Genomic DNA, 24,256 nt, shown 5'->3' on the forward strand with positions numbered 1-24,256 from the left:
AATCCACAAAAATTCTGGTCCACTATAAACAATATCCTTCTACCAGGGGAAACAGGAACACCCCTCCCACCACTACCAGCAACTCAGACAATATTGCTTCTTAATTTAACAAATACTTTACAGAAACCATCCTAGAACTATCCAAGAATCAAACTCCCTCAACAACCAGACCCTACATCCCCAAAAATAATACCTCACCATTATTGTCTCTGTAACCAGTTGCAACTGATACTATCCAAAAGCTACCTAAGAAATTAAAACCCACCAGACTGGCTGCAGATGGTCTACCTGTTGAATACTTACAGTTAACAGCAGAAGGTATAGCATATCCTGTCTCTTTACTAATTACTAGATCCATAGCTGAGCACCAGGTCCCTCCCATCTGGAAAACCTCCTGTATCATTCCCCTACATAAAAGTGGCCCATCAACTGAACTAAATAACTACAGACCAATTGCAATATTGTCTCTTCTATCTAAAATACTTAAAAGAGTAATTCATAAGCAGGTTACCAACTAACTTCTCACTAACAATCTTCTAACTAATACCCAACATGGTTTCAGACCGTACCATAGCACAACCACCACACTAATGTGTTTCACTAACACTGTCAACTTCCACAGGACTAATAATAATTATGTCTCTTCTATTTTCCTAGACCTGTCAAAAGCCTTTGACATGGTCTCACATACTAACCTACTTAGTACCCTCACGGAACTACATTTCTCAAACCCCACACTTGCATGGTTCCAAGATTTCCTCACAGGAAGGCAGCAAACAGTCTCCTGGAAGCAAACTCTTTCTCCCCTACTACCAATCACCCTTGGAGTACCTCAGGGTTCTATCTTAGGCCCATTTCTATTCTCAATATTTACTAACAACCTCCATCTAGCAACCATTCATGCATCTCTCATCCAATATGCAGACAACTCCACAGTGATTTGTTCTGCACCCTCTCTGTTGGATCTTCAGACTCAAACTCAAAAAGCCTTTCATGAAGTTGAGTCCTGGCTTACAAATGCTAACCTAATCTCAAACCCTAAAAAAAAAAAAAAAAACTAATGGTCTTCCTCCCTAATAAAGCTGCATCCCCCTCTAACACCTTCTTCATTACTTCAACTAACAATACCACCATCACCCCAATACCACACAATAAACTTTTAGGAGTAGAAATAGACTGCAAACTTAAATTTGATATTCACATTTCCCAAACAGTGAAAATGGTACTTAAAAAACTTGGTACTCTATATAGGAATAAATACTACTTTACCAAAAAATACCAAAAATAGCCATTGCACAAACACACTTAATCTCCACATTATTGTATGCAGCCCCATCCTCACTAATCTCAAGAAAACTGAATTACAGAAACTTGAATCCCACCACAATAAAATTGTAAGATATGCCACAAATTCACCAGCTAGATCGCACCACTGCCTCACACTGAAACAACTTAACTGGTTAGAGCTCCCCCAGCTCCTAAAATATACACAACTAACAATGGCCCACAAAATCTGGTCAGAGCCACATAAAATACCAGCATTAGAAATTCTTCTTCAACTCTGTTACCAGCAGACCACTCCTTTCCTCATATAAACAATAAATAAAAACCCTCTTATCCAAAAACCAAGCAGGGGACTCCCTATTTGTGAATTACATAGGTAAAATCTGGAATGAACTGCCTGTAAACATTACCTCTATAAAAGCCTTACCACTATTTAAAACTAGCCTAAAAAATCATCTCCATAGTAAATCACTCTGCCCATGCTCCAACCACGGCTGATATATAGGAACCCACTCTCAACTGCTCCTGCCTAATGTAATACACAGAAACTAATATTATTTTTAACATCACAATGTGACCTACCTCAAACAACATTCTTCCACTTATGTCTAAATTCAACAGAAATACACTATGAGATCTTACATATACCACAATCTTAGTCTCATCCTGGCTCTCTCTACTCCATGTCCCTGCATAAAATTCCTCTGATTTACTAATGGAATATACACTACTAGTTGCCATAACACATTGTATGACATTGTATATACTACATTGTATAATAATGTATATACTACATTGTATAACATTGTATATACTACTGTTACGTGTCTTGTGCTAATTTATATTTCATCACATTTAAGTTTTGACCTTTGATACTTTGTATTACTCCATTTATGACCATGTTGTTCTTTATTCTTATTTGGTTTGTCTACTTACTAACTGGAGCTTTTCACCTTTTTGTATTGATTTGTATGTAATCACATTTAAATTTATGACCTTTATGTCTTGTATTACTCTATGTCTAATTACTAACTGGAGCTTTTCTCCCCAGGCCTCCACTGAAAAAAGACATGTGTCCAGTCGGACCATCCCAGTAAACAAATGTAAAATAAAATAAATAAATAAAATAAATCTACACAGTTTCTTGCCACCTATAAAATTATCCAGCATCCATGTGCCTGTTTAGCACTAAGAATCATTCTACACAACTATGTTCCCAGTTGGTCACTGCGATCCAGTGACCAAAAACTCCCGTCTGGCTATAAACCTAACAAATCTGCTGGGTATTGTCTGTACTTGTACAAGGTTGCTAAGGTCTAGAACTCCTTACCCGTATTCATCAGGTAAATACTCTCACTACCTTTCAAAACCACTCTGAAAGACTTCCTAGTTAAAAATCTGGCTGTTCCGCTCAAAATCTGGATAAACTACATCCCTAAATGTGAACAAGTGCATTTTCATTCCTTATACCTCCTTACTCTCCCTTCTTCACTTACTTCCTTACTTCTATCAAATTCTCTTCCCTGACTTTCTCTCTAAATATAACTTAAGCCTGTTTTCCCTCACTTCATATTGCAATTCCTGTTTGTATTAGACTAACTTACCTTTAGTTTTTCTATACACTGTCTAAAATTTCTATAAATATTAAATGACGACCATCATATAACTTTTATCAGTTCTTAACCAATGTTTTTATATTATGTCTAATTTGTTATAATTATTTAAACTACAGATGTTTTTGCTTTATTTTTGAAGATTGTAAAATTATTGTTCTTAAAATGTTTTGTAAAAATGTGGAGCTTTTCTCCCGAGGGCCTCCACTGAAAATGAGTTTCTACCCAGTCGGACTTTCCTGGTAATCATATGCCAATAAATAAATAAATGAACAGATGGGAGGAAATTTGTTTTGATTTTATGTAGAGAATTCAAGCTCTGTCCTGGATTATACTACCTTCAGTATTATACGCGCTATACCAGACTTATCTGTATCTCCCACTTCGGAATTTTCCCTAAGCTGAGAAAGCAGGCTACAACATTATTATGAAGTAGAGAGAAGACTAGAATTGGTAAAGTTTATCTGATGAAGTCCAGTTGGTGGACGAAAGTGCTTATCATAAATTAAAGCTGAGTTATTCTGGTGACTAACCCTGTTTGAGTTTGTTTCTTCAGTACCTTCAAGAGGAATTAAAAGCTGAAGTTTTGGAGTGTTTATTACTGTTGCTTAATATTGTAATGTTTAAGTGTTTTTATTTTTCCTTTTTCACAAATAACAAGGAAGTGAAGTCAGTCCTCTACCTTAATGCTGGGGACAGCTTTCTCCTCGTATGTCTGTTGTAGTTTATGTACTTGTTCATCCTGCGACTCACTTTTTGTGTTACACAGGGTTCCTGGATGTGAGGCGGATTTACCAGAGCCATTGGTGATCTTTGTCATTTGAATATCGGTGTAAGAAACTTCTCTGTGTGGAAGATTTTCAGTCCATATATCTCTAATTAAGCACGGTATATTAATCAGATCAGACAATAGTAGTAGAAGTAGCGAAATTAAACTCATCTTAAGTAAAAAAAAAAAAAAATATATATATATATATATATATATATATATAATATGAAATACTGTACAGAATTACTAAGTATTCAAAAGTAATCCAAGCAGGGCAGGCAGTCTGTTTCCAGTCAGACTGCCTGCCTTGCTTGGATTACTTTTGAATACTTAGCAATTCTGCACAATATTTCATATATGTTTGTTTCTGTCTTTCAGCTTTTCCCGGTTAGGGGTCGCCACAGCGGAACTCCAGTTCACTAATGATTGGCAGTTGATTTTTACGTACCGGCTTGCCAGGCCTGACGCACAACCTTCAACGAAGGTATGCCCATTCACGCATGTCTCCACGCAGAAGACGCTCTAGCTGAGAATCGAACCGGACAGCGTCTTACTGTGAGGCGACAATGATATATAAATATATATATATATATATATTTTTTTTTTTTTGGGGACTTAAGACGAGTTTAAGTTTGGTACTTCTACTACTATTGTCTGATCTGATTAATATACAGTGATTAACTAGAGATATATGGACTGAAAATCTTCTACACAGAGAAGTTTCTTACACTGTTTTGTTTTTGGACCCACTATACTTGTTTAGTGGGTTGTTTGCGACTTTGGGGATACCACGGAGATGACTTGTTTTTTTTTTTTTTTTTTGTCACTTGAATATCCTAACCTTTCCAGGACTGGCTAGGGCATTATTTTTACCTGATTTTAAGTTTAATGGCATGACTGTTAAGCATAAAATGTTACATGGTATTCAGCTGCAGGACTATGCTCCTTCACATTAGTGAGGTCTCCTAGAACAGCTGGGTGCCTTGTAATGACTGTAGAATAAGATTAGAAGCTACAGGAGAAATTTACCAGGAATGAATTCTTTGATTAGCATTTGCTTAGGGTAATAAATAGGCAATTAAGGAAATTGGGACTTATAACACTGAAACAGAATTACTACCTATAAAAATGTCTAAATAGAGACTCTGTCTACAAATGACTAGATTTTTGCAGGATGCCTGGGTTTAATGTACTGAGAATAGCTTATAATGACATGGGGAAGTCAATTCTGTGTGAAAAATATGCATACCTATATAAGATTGTAAGAAAATTGAAAGTTTTATTTATTTACTTTTTTATCAACCTACAACAGTACCAAAGAAAATTTTCATCAAAACAAGAGGAATTGTGGATTGCGTGGTTTACAGAATCAAGGGGGGAGGTGATTACCATAAAAAATGGGTTATTAGTTCACTTTACAGTATTATTAATGGCAACAAGGTGAGAAATCTCAAAAAACATTGGATTGTCTGGGTAAAAAACCTGAAGGCACAACTCACTTAAAGGTTCAAAGCAAATTGTCCCTGGCTCTGACTTATATCATAAGATGTAGGAAGTTTATTTACATGTTGTCGTGCATGACAATCTATACTCAGATATTTTATATACCATCCAGGGTAACACAAATGTTCTCAACAGCCATCCATGTTTGTTGGAGGTGTATTGAAGGGTACTAGGTAACTGGTGCTTTATGCTTTGGAAGGGATTTATAGGGTTGGATACCTGCAAAATGAAGTTGCAAGAAATCCGTGATGAAATTCAGCCAGGTCATGGGGGCTCACTTCCTCACTATTCTTAATCAGCTCAGGATCTGTTGAAGGGCTGAATAAGACAATAAGAGTTCTACTTAATCTCAAGATGTTGGCAGAAAAAAATATAGACAGGAAGTAGAAACAGTGAGGTTCATCCTCAATTAAAGACTTATTTATGCCCTGGAAATGGAAACAGATAATCTTGGACTGAGAAAGAAAACTCAGACAAAGAAAACTCAGACAAATGACTACCTTTGTCATTACAGATTTACAGATCACAAAAGACCATCAAGGCACTGTATTTTAAGCATAAATATTTTGTACTGTACTTGCTTCTGAGAAGAAATTTCAAAAGTCTAACTCAATTTTGGGGAACAATATGAAAATGAATGGAAAACTAGAACTATTATTGATGGAATTTTATTTATTAATGTCTGCTTGAAGTTAAGATTGGGAATAGTGTGATTTTATTGAATGCCACAGGGGAATAGTGTTTTCTTCATATATTTCAATTTGTTCCTCAGAATTATGCTATATTATTGTTATGGTTGCAGAACAAAGTTTAATTAAAAAAAAAAAAAGATGTAATGTTGATTGCAGTGTCATTTGCCACAGGCATGTAACATCAAGTAAACTAGTGTTCAGTGTTAGATCTGACAGACGTGATGCCTGTTACTAAAAATGAAATGCCAGCTTCATAAGTATATAATGTTAGTTACCAAAGATGTGCAGTATGAGTTGGAGCAGAACTGTGATATAAAAATAAAATAATACTAGTTTCTATAGCAGTCTGATGTCAGTTACTAAAAGTACACATTGTCTGTTTCTCTAGGAGTGTGATCTCAGTTATGAAAGGCAGGTGATACGCAATGGGGCAATGAGTAATCACGTTTGCAGGGTGTATAACAGTGAGTCAGCACACATTCCATGTTCATCTTTTTTTTTTTTTTATAACTTGAGGAGTTTAAAATGGACTAATGAATTCTGATGTATTGTAAATAGATTACTTGAAAAACCTAAGTATTTACTTCTTTTAATTTCAGATCTGGATACATTTGTTTTTCAGTAGAACATGCTGCAGTTTCCTTAATTAAAAATGACATCAAATAACAAACCACAAGAACTTTAAATATTGAACAATGACAGTGTGCAAATTCTAAGCTTGTAAATATAGACCCATATTTAATTTTCTATATTTGCTGGGTGTTGTATTAAAATTATTTGTGGGCACTGACTGATCAGCTTAGGCCCACCCAGAGCCACAAGTGAACGTAAAAGAAACATTTAGATTTTCTTTTGTTCTTTCTTTTTGCAATTTTCCATAGTATCCAAATGACAATACCACTATATCTTTCAGCATTAAGGAACTTAAGTTCTAAAGAATTATGTAAACATCCAGGGGAAAAATGTAGGTGTTGAATCTGACCGTAACTACTGTACTGTGTTCATGATATATACCTAGACAGCATTTTTCATCAGATATAAAATGTTGCTATGCATTTGTAGCAGTGTTTTGTCATTCAGATACTGCTGATATGTCAGCCCCTCCAAAGCACTATTTTCCAGCACCAGGAGATTGGTCCATTGACGGTCACTAGACTTATTTATTCATTTATTTATTTATTTACACTTTGTTGACTGGGTTAGTCCCACTAGGCCAATAGCTTCTTTTCAGGGGACACCCAAGGTGGTATTCATACTGACTAGGGAAATTTGGCCAGGGCATTAGGGAACTTACCCTTCTTTTTTCGATAGGTGCTGTGGGATTTTTTTACATCCACCTAAGCTACCAGCAGCTCAGACAGATGGAGCCCCAGTTTAGCATTTCATCTGAAAGGTGGCACACTCAGTAGTGCAGAACCCTCCTTATGTTGCTCTGCAGTACCAGAAAATGAATTCAAGTACTTGGTGTGAGAATAGAACAAATAGCTTTCTGCACCAAAGGCAAGCCCTCTAAAAGTAAATGCTTGCCAACAGAAACCACAGCCAAACTGAAGGTGATGCTTCAAAATTATTTTTAAAATGGCCGTCCCGAAGTCACTACATTTGTTTATTTATTTATTTATTTTTTTACCATGGTAGTTAATGTGAAAGGTATCAAGGTACAGTATGAGGGTTACTGAGACAATGCATGCCATAAGAGAAAAACAGTCATTTTCTATGAGAAAAATCAGAGGTATGTACATGCCAGATCATAGAAGAAACATCTGATTACAGACATTACGTAAGTTACCACTGAATTTGTTACTAGTATCACTGTCATTGGCAAACTTGGTCTTCCCTGGCATAACCTATGACAGCTTTTAGTGCCTTCAGTCCTCTCCTGCCCTGCTGCCCTGGCTTCTCTAGGCCTTGGCAATAATATTAAAGACATTTAATTGTCAAGTCAATGCATGCCACCAAGTGGCAGACATTGATTCATGGATTCCCTCCTGATGAAGCAGTCTAAGCTTACTTCAGAAGCTAGGTAATTTGCACAGAAGTGTTACCAGTTTTCTGTGCCATAGACTATTGTAACATGTGGTAAAAGGTTTGTTTTGCACAGATTACAACACACCTGGCTAGTATGATATATAACCGACAGCAGGTTTTAGAACACCATCACATCAGGGATAACATAGTTTTCTGATGTCATCAGTAGAAATGTGATGCAATTTTTTTATGACAATTTGTTTAAAAATATTGTATTTATTTATATACAACAAATATGCAACATCACTGAAAAATTAAGAAAGGAAGGTTATGGTTGAGATGATTTAAAGTTTGTTGACAGAAGGTGAGGCAACACAGTGGTTTAGTGATTATGACATCTGTTTCACAATGCCAGGGTGTAGGGTACAGATCCGACCTCTGTATACTGTCTGTGCAGAGTCTGCATGCTTTCCTCATACATGTGTTTCTGTTGAGGGCAGGGGCGATGTCTGGGTATATCAGTTTGCTTCTACCTTATAGAAAAGATAATGGTTATTTGCACTCAAAAGTGTCCATATACATTGCAATTACCCTTTCCCTTGTGGTCTGGACCATGGCTGAAAAGGTTTAGAGATGGACAAGTTTAGCTACAGCAATTAAGAATAATGACATGAATTCATGTTGCTGTACCCAGATATGATGTGCAAAATCAACCTCTTACATAAGGACCTGATTAAGTGACTCTGGGTATAAAGAAGAGCAAACATTCACATTCCACACACCTCTTATGTAGTTGTCCCAAAATATAATGTACTATAATCATTTATAGAGATATTATAAAACTATTTATATATATGTAGTATAAAATATGTGGTTACCATGCAACTAAGAATTATTCCTGAGGTTCCATGGAAAATAAAAGTGATCAAAATATTTAATTATTATTGTTTTTTGATAAAAGTACAGTTTCTTCCATGTGTTTGGACGAGAATAACAGTGGTCTAATATAGTTAGATGGTGGACAAGCCCTTAATATAAATGTTCTGAAAAGTATAATTCCAGTTCTCAAATGTGACAACCACTCTTCAAGTTTCTAATGATGCATTTGTTTGCAACCACCAGGAGCACTCATAGTTGTTTCTTATATAATTTGGGAACAAGGAGAAATATAACATTACCATGGACAATGTACAGTTAGACAGCACTTCTTAGGAGGTGAGTGGAAAGCACAGTACCATGAGGAACATGCACCTACACAGGGAGAACATGCAAAACTCCACAAGTCCAATGACCAGAGGTCAGGATCAAACCCTAAACTGGTGGCTGTGAGAGAACTATCTTACCACTAGGATACCAGAGTATGGAATTAAATAATATTAATTATTTAATTAAGCTAAATTAATACAATATTCCAAATTCCATACACAAAATAAACACATGCACACACACACATACACACACACACACACACACACACACACACACACACACACACACACACACACACACAAGGATGGCCTGCCAACACCACATTTAAGAATTCATGTATTTACCACAGTGGCAGTTCATCTATTTTGGTGTGTGTTCTTTCATTTTAGTTTGCTTAGTTGACTACTGAAATATATGTTTTATAGTGTTGTTTAGATTCCATTCATATTTGCATATTTCTGTTTCCAAAACATGTGTAAGGATGATAAAGCATATAAAAATATGTATCACATACCTATTTCAGGAATTTTAAACCTCCAATCGTTTCAAAAAAGAGAGCTCCATCTTTTCTGGAATACAGTAAACACTATAATAATATCTTTCAGGAAAATGCTTTTTTAATAAACCAAAGCTATAGTGACATTGGAGAAAGAAAGTGTAAGAGATTTATTTTCTTACAAAGGTCATATGTTTGGTAGTCTGAGTCTGAAGGCATTGCCAAGGTTAGAAAGGATTGGGAAGAGATATTGGATAAACAGTTCACAAAGAAACAATGGGAGGATATATGTATGTCTCCCAAATATGCAACAAAATCGAGATTTAGGATTTTTGCTTGGAAATGTTTACACAGATATTTTTATATCCCAGAGAATTTTTCTTCAGGTAGATAGCAAATGTTGGATGTATGATGGGGAAGAGAAAGGTACTTGGGAACATATTTTCTGGGAGTGCAGTGGGTTGGTGGACTTTAAGGATTCCCTGCAGGATGCACTGTCAGAAATGTTGGGTGGGCGGATTGGTGTGATGAAGGAGATGATTTTTCTGAGCTATGATACAGAATCAGAATTGCCTAGACATGGTAAGGCCTTGCTGTGTCTAATTCTGGTTGCTGCCAAAAAACAATTACTAGAAAATGGAAATCAAAATGTAAACCAACTATATTAGAAGTAGTGAATATAGTAACAAGAGATGAAACAACTGGAATTGAAATCTTTAGTAAAGGGTAGGAGCAAACTACATACGAAAAATGGGAATTGTGGAAACAGTACATACTGGGGAGGAATGAGGTTTTAAAAAAGGCAGGACTTAAATGAGCTATGTAATGTTTGACTGGAAATGATAAGGTAGATTATAAGTGATGCATAATGTCTGCATCTGGGAGTGTCATTATGGTTTGTGATGTAAAATGCTTGCAACTAGGATTGTGTAGGTGTGGTTCATTTTCATTTATATAAATGTATGATTGCTTATGTTGTAAGTGATGGTTTAATAAAGATATGTCTTGTTTAAAATAAAAGGGGCAGTAATTGAATTATTTATGTAATGCATCAGTCTATCTCCTTTTAGAGTTTTTTGTTTCTTCTTTCCCCTATGTTAATCTCTCTCATCCATTTTTTTTTCTCTTTTTAACTTTTCCTTCACTTTTCTTAAATTACTTCCCTTCCTCCTCTCCTACTATAGTGTTTCTCTTTCTCCTTTTGTTACTAAGATTAGTTCTATATAATATTATGAGTCAATTTTGCTCTCTGTTTTGTGCCTTGTTCTTGATGTTACTATAGCTAATAATGTTATTCTTAGAAATGTGATACTCTTCATGTGTATACCTGTTATTGGGTACTATTTTTTTATTTTGTCTTTTCATCTATGATGATTTGTCTATTTGCTTGTTTATTTTTGACTTTTTGTTAAATTTGTGTGGAGCTTTTCTCCCCGGGCCTCTACTGAAAATGGAAATGTATCCAGCTAGACTAGCCCGGTCAACAAATGTAAAATAAAATAATAAATAATAATGTTTAGACTACGTGATATATAGCAGTACACATGAAGTATAATGTTTGTTAATGTTAATTTAATACAATTTGATTACTTTTGTATAAATGTAAATTTGTCTGCGTCACAAGTGCTAATTCAATAAAGGTGTTTAAAAAATAATTTTTATATAAATGTATATTAAAATGTTTAAGTAGATTATAGAGAAGGGAGGTTTATTGTTATATATCTTAAGAGAATTGTGCTATATTCTGAACAACATATAGGAAGTATGAGATGGTAAAGTGATACTGCACTGGACTTATTTTTGTTCAAGCTATAAGGTAATGGTTTATTTGAACTGTGGGGAAAACATGTTCAGAGAAATAGGTGGAAATGTTTGATAACATATATGGAACTCAGTCTGATGAGCTTTGTAAGCAATGGGACCAGTACAGACATCCTTTGCTTTCTCAGATACTAGTTATTGCTTGGGTATGCCAGAGAACAACATCTGATCTTAGCTATAATATGAAACTCAAATATTTGAGATTATGGAAGTGTTAAAGTATCTGTATTTGTGAAGAAACAGTGAACCATGTGCCATGGATATCTATAAAGAGAAGGGAATAAAAGAGCCACCTTAATAAAGACCCAAAAGACCCAACTTCATTTAAGCCCATTTCAATTTTAAACCATGATTATAAAGTATTTATGTCTATAATAGCTGAAAGAATAGCAAAGGTGCTGTCAAAACTGATAGATATGGATCAACGTGGTTTTCTGTAGGGGAGGCGTCATTTGACAACATTAATAGAACAATGATGATAGACAGAGAAACAGAAGGTAAGAAAATATTGTTGCCGGTGGTGGGTCTTGATGCAGAGAAAGCATTCAGCAGAGTGAGCTGAGATTTTATGACTAGGGCTATGTAAGCATTTGTATTTTCTGATACAATAACAAAGTTAGTTAACATAATACATGTGGAATATGAAGAAAAACTTAAAGTGGAAGGGTTCCCCTCTGATAAATTGTGTCTGAGCAGAGGAACCAAGAGGTGGTATTCTCTTTCCCCTTTGTTATTTGCATTATATTTAGAGCCATTGGCAAATAAAATAAGGGACTAAAAATACAAGTATATAATTTGTATGGTAATCAAGAAGAGTTGGCTTTGTTTGTGCACAATATTATTTTGTACCTGATAAATCCAGAAAAGGACATTTCAGTGTTGTGGAATACTTTGAGGCAAAGTCCTTTTGGGATATAAAATTAATGAAGATAAAACAAAGGCTATAGCTGTAAATTATGTAGCCACACATGAATTGATTCAGCAATGCCCATTTTTATGAGGGCATAATAAGATGAAGTATTTAGGAGTATGAATTTAAAAGGATTCTGTTATGGCAGCTACGGGCATGTGAGAGGAGACTAAACAAAAGATAATAATATAAAAACTTTAACACTAGAAGCTCTTGTTTATGGCTGTGAATAATGAGATACAAGCAATGAAAATGGTTTTACTCCTTTTAGTTTTAGAAACAGATCAGGCATAATTTTATCAATCAGAGGAGAAGTTGTGGACAATAAGTGATACAGATTTGAATGAATTTATCTGAGGGGGGGGGACAAGGGTTAAGTGGGATAAGTTGAATCCTTCCAATAGACCAAGGTGATTTAGGATTACCTGATTTTATAGGAATATGCTAGAGCTGCACAATTAAGGCTTGTATAAATAACACAAACAGAAAGGTATAATTAAAAGCAGATATGGATGATGATGAAGTGGGGGGGGGTTCAAGAAATAACGTGAGACTGGTATTTTGGATGCAGATCCTTGAGAATAACAACAGTCATAGAGAACATTACAGTCATAAATTAGCAGAAAGTATTCTAAGAACTAAGCCAACATGGGAAAGGAGATTTTGCTGATAGGGATGACTTCAAGTAGGGGTACAGAGAATAGATAAGAGGTGGCTGGAATTTACTGGAGAAAAATGAAAAAGGAACCAAGGTATTGGGAGCAAATAATTAGAGAGGGAACGTTTATAGAATGGGATGAGGCCAACAAGATGTTTGGATTGCATGCTAGAGACTGCCTTCCCTTCCAGGGATTGATAGCAGAGTACAGGCAAAAAGAAAGAGATATAAGGAATGCTAAGTAAATGACCTGATCTGGTAGAGGTTTATTTGAATCTAGAACAGAAGCTGCTGTTAAAAAAGGCATAATTGGTGTGGCATATAAAATATTGCATAATTATAGGAATCAGTCAGAAGAGGTTAGAAAAGATTAGCAATAAAGATTGGATAAGCAATGTACAGAGGAGCAATGGGAGTACAGCTGTATGGCTCCCAAGTATGCAGGAAAATCTAGAAGGTTTAGGATTTTTGCTTGCAAGTGTTTATATGGATACTTTTATACCCCAAGCAGACTCCAATTTTTTTTTTCCTCAGGTAGATGGCAAATGTTGGAGGTGAAATAGGGAAGAGAGAGGTAACCAAGAACATATGCTCTGGGAATGTAATGAGTTGGCAGACTTTAAAAAATCTCTACAGAATATTCTGTCAGAAATATTGGGAGAGCAAATAGATATAACTAAGAAAATGATTCTTTTCAATTGAGACACAGGTTCTCAATTGTCTAGATACTATAGCAATGTTAAGTTTAATTCTGGAGGCTGCCAGAACAGCAATTTCTAGGAAATGGAAATCAAAGTCTAAAGAAACTGTGTTTGAAGTATTGAATATTGTAACAGAAATAAAAGAATGGAAGTGGGATCATTTAATAATAGAAGGAGCAAATTACGTAGAAATTGTGGAAGCAATACATGCAGTATAATGTTTTAGCTAAGGAGTCAGGTTTAAGGGAAGGTAGCAACTGAACAATTTATATAATGCTTGATCTATGAGAGTTATAAAAAAATGTGTGATGTATAATGTATGTAACTGGAAAACATGTTAATAGGCTTTGTTTTTTTATGTTAATGTATGTTTGCTTATGCCTAAAGTGTTAACTTAGTAAAGGTATTAAAAAAGACCTAGATGAAAACTTATCAATAAGCCTTTTCACTGAGTAAACAGAGACTTTATGGAAGTGAAAGGTGTAATGTCAAAACAGAATAATATGGGTTAGAGTTTGACAACAGGTCAGTGAACAGTTTATAAAGGGGATGAAATGTGGGAACTAAATACTGAGGCAATTGTGAATGAGATTGAGCACACAGACTCCACATATAATGTGAAATATGTTTACATCAGTTCCTACTTCACCAGATTTCAACATTCTCTTCAGGGGTGAAGCACAGAAGCTTATTTGCTTCTAAATAAATCTACAGACAAGGCTTCAATACTTTAATTTGTTTCTTACATTTATTATGTAACTAAACACAGCAGTCATAATCAATAATGGGGCTGGGAGATTTTTATTGTGTCCAGTGTCTGATTCTGAGCTGTATTTTGGATTTTACATATAACAGTGCCACTTACAGGGGTCACTGTAGTACCTTCTAAAGTTTAAAATAAAGTAATTTCCCATAATGGCAGTAAGGTATTAAAAGAGTATTGTAGGACACAGATAATATCTCTCAACTGTCCTTGATTTTGTAGAATGTCTCTAATTTGCCTCATTTTTGCCCTGTCCCTCATAAAAAATGTTTTTCTGGTAAATCACTGAATATTATAGTCAGTCAATAATGCCAGACTTCAGAGTTTTCTACTTCTTATTGTCTAGAAAATATACATTGATACAAAATATGTTGATCTAGTAACTTTTAAGTGAATTAGAGTGATATTTTGACAATTTAGCCTGTTTCAATACTATCATAGCTAGACATGGGTAATTTGATAGATGTAGTCTTCCAAAAGCACGGACTATGACATCATCCTGTGTGAAACACTAATAAGCAAGTTGAAAAGGACATGTGTAGGACCAAAACTGATGGAGTAGCTGTTAAACCTGCTGAGACATAAGGAAAATATGATTGTAATAAGGTCAATGCCATCTATATGGCATGTCTGTGACAAGCAAGGTACACCAGAGTCAATATCTGATGCCACTTGTATAAGACATCAATATCCAATGCCATCACCAATCCACACAATACAGTCTGTACCAATGACATGAAACGAAAGGTGACAGTACTAGATGTGGACAGAGAGGTACTGGAAGATGTGTGGTAACAGAATTAGTCAGGGAAGTAGTAGCTTATTTTTATTTCCAGAAACTACAAGCACATACACCAAATCAAGAGAAATTTACTGCAGAAATATATATATATATATATATATATATATATATATATATATATATATATATTTTTTTTTTTTTTTTTTTAGATTATCACTTAAGACAGAGGTACATGTACATTAACAGAAAGGAAAACAAACCATATTAACATTTATTTAAATTTTTATGCATTATACAAATGTTATCATTTTTTAGCCATTATTATTTACTCCAGCATCACATGAAATGTTCAATGTTTGCCCTCTGTTTAACCTCATTCCTCATTTTGTAAATTGCTTCTTCCATTTTATAAAGATTTGACTGTCAGTTCTTATATCTACTTTACAATATTCAGTAATTTAGTAATTCAGTTACAGTTCAGTTAGATTTTTGATTTCCCTTTTTTTTGGCAGCAAACAGCATTAAACTTAATAAGTCCTTAGTATGTCTAGGCAATTCATTCAGGTCCTGTGTCCCAGCTCAAAAGAATAATTTCTGTAGTTATAGACATTTGCTAACCCAACATTACTGACAGAGTACTCCATGGGGAATTTTTAAAATCTAACAACTCCTTACATTCCCAAAAGTATGTTCTCAATAACCTCTCTTTTCCATCACACCTCCAAGAAAAAGAAAGTCTGCTTAGGGTATAAAAATACCTATGCAAATACTTCTAAGCAACAAATTCTAAACTTCTGGACTTTTATCACATACCTGGGAGCCATAAAGATGTCCTCCTATTGTTCATTGTAAATTTCCTTTCCAGTCTCACTTCCCAATCTTTTCTAACCTCCTCTGATAAATTCTTATAGTTATCATGCAATATTTTATATGGACTGCTAAGGATCCCTTTTTAAACAGTAGATTCTGTACTTGACAAGAAACTCTGGCAAAGCTGGTCTTCCACTTAGCACTTCCCTATCCTTTTCTCATTGCATCTACTATGATATCAGTCCCTAGTAAGAAAGGTAGTATCTAACATACAGTGCCAGCTTCTGCATGGCCTCATTCCACTCTTTTACCTTTCCCTCTACAGTTATTTACTCCCATTATCTTGGTTCCTTTGCAAATTCTCTCCAGTAAATTCCAGCCCCCTCTTGCCCATTTTCTATACCCCTACTTGTAGTCTTCCATCTTGTGCATCTTTATGAATACAATATTCCATATAGTTGTTTTTACTCTCCTTAAGGATATGCATCCAAAATCGGACTCTCTAATTTCTTGAACTTCCCTCAGTTCTTCATCATCCCTTTCCACTTTGATGTATAACCTTCTGCTTGTGTCATATATATATAAGCCTTAACTGCATAGCTTTAGTTTCCATTAAATCAGGTAATTCTAAACCACATTGTGCTACAGGGAATATCAACTTATCCCACTTAAGTTTTACCCTCTCCCCCAAATAAACTAATTCAACTCTTTATTAATCATCATCCCCAACTTCTCCTCTAACTGATAAAAGCTTGCCTGACCTGTCTATAAAACTAAAGGGACTAAAAACATTTTCACTGCTTGTATCTTGCTATCTGTATCTATAATAAAAAGTCTCCAGTTTTTTTCTTTTGTGTATTATCTTTTGTTTGGTCTTTTCCCAGATATCCTTAGCTGCCATAACAGAATCAGTTTTAATCCATATTCCTAAATCCTTCATCTTATCATATCCCCATAAATATGGATATTGCTGGTCCAATTCTTGAGTGGGTACCACTATAGCCTTTGTTTTATCTTCATTAATTATATAACACAAAAAGACTTGAAACTGTCTCAAAATGTTCCACAACACTGAAAAATATTTTCCTGAATTTATCATGTACAAAATAATAGCAGCTACGTGTAAAACATTTCTTGATTACTACTGTCAGTTTTATCTTTGAATTTTAGATTCCCTCATTTTCTTTTTAATTCGCTCTAAATATAAAGCAAATAGTAAATGGAAAGAGGACAGCCCTGCTTGGTTTTCCATTCAAACACATCATGTTGGTGTGGAACCCTCATACCTAAATTATTGCCTCCAACCCTTCATATCCTCCTAACTAACCATATTATTCTATCAGGAATGCAAATGTTTCCATTCCAGTCCTAGCTGACTCTACTGAATGCTTCTATGCACCAAGACACGCCAACATTAGCAGTGTTTTCTTACATTTTTCTTCCCTCTGGATCATCATTGTTCTCTTAATGTTGTCAAATATTTTCTTCCCCTCCACAAAATCATATTGATCCACATCTAACAGGTTTGGCAGCATTTTTGCCATTTTCTTAGCCTGCGTAGACAAACGTTTCATAATCATAGGTTAAAATTACAGTGAGTCTACATGACGCTAGATGTGAAGGGTCTTTATGTCCTTTTGGTAATGCAACCATTATTCTTTCATCTAAGATGATGGAATGATAACTGTGTCAGTAAGTCTTAAACAAAACAAAATTTACAGAATGTGCTTAAATGTAGCAAATTAGGCTTGAAATTGTTTTGCTGAGGTCTTAAAGCTAACAAAAGGGTATGTGCAAAGGGCAATATTTACAGAAACACTTGTCTGATTTGTTTTGGTTTTCTGTAGTGCCGATATAGGAATTTAATGTCTGCTTTGTTTTCTTTTTTTACTGTAGTACAAAGAAAGGAGCAGGCAAGGGCAAGGTTACCCTCCGCTGGAAGTAAGAAGCAACAGATGGAACAATGTAGGCTGAAGTTCAAACACTACAAGCAGTAGTGCCCTCATATGTCATTGAACCAGTGCAGTACATGTTATTAATCAGCTATAATTTATTCTTGTATGTGGCTGTTACATCTTAACATGCAAGGTGGAATCACAGAATAACTCGATCATGTTATTGAATGGTAAACACTTCCACATTTTTCATCTATCCCAAGTGCTTTTTTATAAACAACCTAAAATTAGAACCAAAAATGTAGAGATTTTTGCCATTCCATTCTTCCATTAAAATAACTTTTATCAGTTCTATGTTGTTTAGCCCACAGCACTACAATAGTAAATTGAGTGTCTTCTGCCTTCAAAAAATGGGATATGTTGACTTCTGCCATAAACAAATATGGTATTCAGGTTTTATTTGTTTAATTATCTACCATACTGCAGGACATAATACTCATAATTATGCAATCTATTTCTAAATTGTTCTTGTGTTAAAAAAATCTTTAATGCTGATATTAATAAAGACTTATTTCTACCCATTTCAGAAATGTGTAATCATATTCTTACTTTTTTGTTTTTCTTACAAGAACAGATGATGCACCAAACATAAAAAAAATGTATATGATAAAAAACATAACTCTTAGTCTTATCTGTAGCCTCCAGCATGCTGGGAAGGGTACCTGCCCAGCGGCATCAACGAATGAAATCCTGACTACATTCAAGGTGACTCAAGTTTAAATTAGAGGCTCAGATGTCTGATGGATCTTATAGAGAGGGACCATACCTCTCAACTGCCCTGATTTTTGCAGACAGTCCAGATTTGTGTCTCATGTTTTTGTTCTGTTCCATAAAAAATTGTGTTTTTTCTGGCAAATCATTGAAGATTTAAGTCATTAAATAATGACATGCATGTCAATTTCAGCCTTTTTATCCTTCAGAAAATGCATGTTAATGTAAAACCTGCTTTTCAATCAGTGTCCTAAGTTTTTAAGGCCAGTACTTAAAATTTGGCCCTGATCTGGGACTTTTTTCTCCCCGATTTTCTATTTTTTTTTGGTTTTGTCCAAATTTCTTGCACTTAGAGGTTGAGCAGCATAGTGATAAGACAATGGCATATTGCCTCAGTGTTGCACAGCTGAATAATTTCCCAGTTCACAAGCATGTTAGTGAAATAATTAGATTTTATTTGCATGTTTTAACACTTTAGACTATTTCCTATGGTATAATCTCTTTATTTTACATTGGCACCTCAGGAAGTGACCCTAAGCCAGTATGATGATATTCACCCATACATGTAGGCATAATACACACAGATTTAGATGAGTAAGCTACAGCAACTAAGTCTGCAAAGTTTCCATTATTTCTGGTAAATGTATTAGAATGTGACTGAACAAGCAGAACACTGCCTTTCTGAAGCCAGTTTGTTTCTAGTGCAAGCTGTCTTCCTCTACATCTAAGTGCAAACAAGCCCTAAAATGATACTTGCAATCATACTAAATAAAGAAAAAAAATCTCATGGTGCCTATATTTGGCTAACATTTTTAATTTGCTGTTCAAATTTCTTAATTATTTAATGCATTTTGCATACTTCTACAACCCAGTCATGAGTTGTTAGAAAAATAACTGCAGCTTTCCAGTGACTGCAAGAGCAGTTGGATAACACCAATTATTGTGAAGTTTCCGTATTTAGTACCGGAGAACAGCTAATGTGTAAAAACAGCTGTAACATCCCTTGTTTTTGACTATATTTATATTTTTCTAGACTTTACCTATCAGAAATAAGGCAAAAGCACTGAGAAAAGATAATTACATATTTACAGATTAAATTCAATAAACAGAAAAGCACAATACTGATTTTGAGTGTGTATAAATACTGTGTGTGTCCTATTTGTCAAGCACATTCAGGCTGCTATAGTTTAGCTCTTTGGATGATGCGATGTAACACCATCTTCTTGCTATGTCTTTAGCCAAATGTTGAATTTTTGTAAATACAGAGTAACTCAGCCTCTCCTGTGACTTCTCCATATTAGCTTGATTCTACACTTTTCCTAAGAAATGTGCATGCAGATCTGGTTTTGTTTATAAGCAGAATGAAACATAATAAAAAGGCTAGCTGGTAGTAATTCATCCATTTATGCTTACAAGTCAAATCTGACTCCTACAGTGACCCATGAACAGCTATCATTCCACAGAGTTTACCAGGGAAATAAGGAATGCAAAGATATTGTCGGACCTTTCTTCTGCATCACACACATACCACATGAGCACCTCGCAAATTTTGATTTGCCACTCTGCCAACCATACATACTTGACTACTACAACACTTAGAACTGATAGACAAGATGGGTTTTCACAATCAATCTGCCCAGTTGAATTTGAGGGGTATGCCAACAGAGTACACCACAAATTGAACAAAGTGGGAGATAGGAAATTTACCCCGGGGATCACGCCAGTCATCCTGCTAGACATGAGTCCAGGGAAGTAAATATTGTGGGAAGAAATAGCCAGGGAATTGTTATGGCTAGGCTTGTATAGGCCCTAGGGCCAATAGCCTAGTAACAACCTATGAACTTATGGTGGGCAGCAGCATAGACTCTAGGTGGTGGCTATGGAAGAATAATTGGTGTAGACAAACCATGTTAGGCATCAACTGTACTGCACAGTATACTTTTGATAGAACATTGATCACCGACTGCAATCTGTGTCAGGGCTAGCCACTCAGCAGTGTCAAAATTGTCCTTGGGTGATTAGGTCTCGATGACGAATGTCACCAACAAAAATGGGTATGGGTCCTAAGTGGATTAAGGACCCAGTCTATTCTGACCCATGACAAGGACCTATGGTATTGGTGAGAGTGGTCTATGTGCTACTATTGGCCAGAGTGTTTCTGCATAAAGTCCAGCAACCCTAGGTCAGTAAGCTACTGGCTGGCTCATGTTCAGTCCACCAGCCTGCATTATCTGGAATAGCTCTGCTGAGTCAAAGTTGTATGTAAGAACCAATCAACCTGCCAAAAATGAACTAAGAATTGCCAGACAGATTATAGGTTCAATGACAGGATGCAGCATAGAAAGGGATGATATGATGGTAAGGAGGAGGCTGGAGACGCAGTGTGTCTGGGAGACAAGGTAGAAGGGCTGTGCAGTAAAGCCACTTGGCTTGGGATGCAAACTGTTCTACTCAGGGGAAGGGCAAACATGGTGTGGGAATTGTGGTGAGAAAGTCTTCTGAAGGGAGTGAGGAATATCATCAGAATTAGTGACAGACTCATGGCAGTCAGAATCTAGTATAAAGATAGGGCAGTATTCATAGTCTCAGCCTGTGTCCCACAGAAAGACTGTGATAGTGAGGAAAAGAGAGCATTCATGCAGAAGTTGCAAGGTCTACTAGATAATCTGAGACAAAATAAATTAGTGTTGATGATGAGGTAAGTGAATATTCATATTGGGACACACAAACCAAGATGTGTGGACTGCCTGGGTCCACATGAGGGGGTCAACAAGACTAAAGAAGAAGAGGCCACCCCTAGACTTCTGTCTGGCAATTGGCTTTATGGTGGTCAACAAATGGTTCACCAAGAGAGAGACGATCACAAGACTGCATATAACAGTGGTCAACATGCAACTCGGGCAGGCTTCCTCTTTGTAAGGAAAGGGCACTGGGGTAGAATAAGAGATTGCAAAGTCACCCTCAATGAAACTGCTGCACTCAGCATACACAGATGGTAGTCACAACTTGAAGCATTAGTCAGTAAAGACTCTAAGGTAAACAGAGATGAGGCTGAAGACCTGGAAATTGACGAGTGAGAAGGCAACAGAGTTCAAGGAAATAGGGCTCTGTTACCTGAGAAAGAAGAGGACAGCGGACTTAAAGAATAATGGCAGCAACTCAAAGAAGCACGTGTGAAGACTCTAGAACGGACGTGGCTGGACCAGGTATGGACATAAGGCACATAAGAAAAGCGGGTGGTGCAATGCAGAGGTCCAGGAAATTATTAAAAGAAAGGAGGAGTGCAGAAAATAAGTGAAATATGAAAGAAAGATCACCTAAGAAGGAATACTGGTTAACTAACAAAACTTAGACAGCAGTTGCAATTGCAAAGAACAAAGTGTCAGAGAAAATCTACCAGCTTCTGGAAAGTAACACAGCAGATGGTACAAAGAAATTCTATCAGGAAGCAAGGCGAACAGAGAAAGATGGGTCTATATTAAAAACTCGAACGTTTATGTACCCGAACACCTAAACGCCGACACGTCTTCATCGAACCATGAAAACATCGATCGTCCTGAAGCGCGAAATCCAAAATGTTGATTCATCATAGTTGGCCCTTCTGTGGTATAGCTCCGTAAGGTAAGTGTGCAATAGTTACGGACCTTAGGGTTTGGGTGCGGGTTAAGGTAAGTGCATAGATGGTAATGTATGTTAGATTTAGTGTAGGATTAGAAGTAGTGTTTTATTAAGTGTATGTGTGTGGATTATTTAGTTTGTTTGGCTATAGCTTTTTAAAGTAAGTGTACAATAGTTACGGACCTTAGGGTTAGGGTGCGAGTTAAGTTAAGTGCGTACTTGGTGGTATATGAAAGATTTAGTGTAGGGTTAGAAGTAGGGTTTAGTTTAGGGTTAGAAGTAGGGTTTTGGTTAGTGTATGTATATGGTTTATTTAGTTTGTGTAGGTAGTATCTAGTGTGCGGTGGGATGGGACAACTATGACATTTCGAGTTTTTGAATTTCGCGGTTTAGGACGTTCGGTGTATTTGCTGTTTGTGGAATATGTGTCGGCGTTTAGGTGTTCGGGTAAGTAAACTTTCGAGATTTTGATACAGACCCAGAAAGATAAAGACAACAGTCAGGAGACCCCAGTCATAAGGGACGCCATCAAAAACCTGCTCACCAGTCTAGAGGATATTAAAGGCAGATGGAAGGAGCAAGCTGAACTGCCCAATGCACAGCCTACAATAAAGGAGGAAGTAGAATCCACCCCAGACAATGTAAGTGGAGAACTAAGGTAAAATGATAGAGTAAGCAGAAGAATCACATAAAGTCCATCAGATATGATCAAGATATTGGATACATTGGGGAGAAATGGTTCCCAACGGTACTCATCACAGAAAAAAGTGAACATGTACAACTGTGGCAGTAAGAAAATATCAAACTCCTGTCACAGTGCATGAAAGTGCTGCAGAGGGCGATAGCTAAACAAATGCGTAGTATAATAGAAAGACGGGAGATGAGCACTTTGGATTCAGATCAGGATGCAGCACAATTGGCTCAGTGTTTACAATAAGAAGATAGTGGAGAAGAAGCTGTAGATGAGGAAAGAGCCTAATTGTGCATTCCTAGACTTGGAGAAAGCATATAGTACAATCACAAGAAAGCTAATTTGGGCAATCCTGAAATGGTTCAAAGTCTCGAACACATTGGTAGAATTAATGGAAGCTATGGATAAGGACACAAGGATAAAATTGCAGACAGTATCTGGACATTTAGAGTGTTTCCCAGATTGAGTTGGTATATATCAGGGTTCAGCTCTAAGCCCACTGCTGCTCTTACTGGTGATGGACTACATTAGCAACTAAGATGGAGAGGACAAATCAACAAAGTTGATGTATGCAGACAATGTCACAATACAGTCTGATTCTGAACAGATATTTCCACAACTGACAGGAGACTGGAATGCCAACAAAATTAAGACTCATGTTATGAACTTAACTCAAGACAAGAGAGTTGTGATAGAAAATGAGGAATTCAGAAGAAGATGAAGATAGAGTAGGGAAATAGTAAAACATTTTAACAACGTCAGGTATCTGGGAAGGGTGGCTGAAGAGAATGGAAGTCTGAATGAGGAGGTCAAAACTGGAATCAGAGATGCTGTAACCAACTGGCCCAGAGTGTCAGGGGTAGTGTATCGCAGAAGACTGCCAAAGAAAGTGAAAAATAAGGTGTACAAAAAAGTGGTGCAACCAGTGATTCTGTATGGCACATAAAGCTATGCAATGAAGGTAAAGCAGCTGAGAAAGTCTGAGGTGATGGAAATGGGCTGTAGGATGTACAGTGTGAGGCAAAGAAGTGAGACATCAGAACAGAAGCCAAAGGAGCCTCAATTGCAAAGAAGGTCAAGGAGAACAGAGCGTGGGAGTTTGGTCACGTGCAGGAAAGCAGGAGACAATTTAATGAAGAAGATTTGGGAGACACAGGAAGAAGGCAAAAAAGAGAACAAAATGCCCATCCAAGAGAGGGATAAATTGTGTAAGAAGACCTGCAACAGTCAGGCAGGATGGTCAAAGAAGTTAAGAGAATGACGCTGACTTGAGAGAGATGGGAACAGTTAATTCGACCCTATGTAGAAAAAATGAGAAAAACAGGGTGAATGAAGATGATGT

General features: G+C 36.2%; 1 protein-coding gene across 6 annotated transcripts in view; it reads left to right on the forward strand.

The window, feature by feature from the left end:
• TNNT1 (troponin T1, slow skeletal type) overlaps positions 1-18,420 on the forward strand; it is a 392,580-nt gene extending 374,160 nt beyond the window's left edge. For all 6 annotated transcript variants that reach the window (XM_044059733.1, XM_044059735.1, XM_044059737.1 and 3 more), the window contains one exon: positions 17,836-18,420. In XM_044059733.1, coding sequence (XP_043915668.1) covers positions 17,836-17,884 — 49 coding nt within the window. In that variant the 3' untranslated portion in view covers positions 17,885-18,420. The remainder of the gene's footprint in view (positions 1-17,835) is intronic.
• Positions 18,421-24,256: the final 5,836 nt, after the last annotated feature.

Source organism: Protopterus annectens, chromosome 17.part0, assembly GCF_019279795.1.
Source record: "Protopterus annectens isolate FY-2018-M chromosome 17.part0, PAN1.0, whole genome shotgun sequence".
In the NCBI taxonomy this organism is placed as follows: domain Eukaryota; kingdom Metazoa; phylum Chordata; order Ceratodontiformes; family Protopteridae; genus Protopterus; species Protopterus annectens.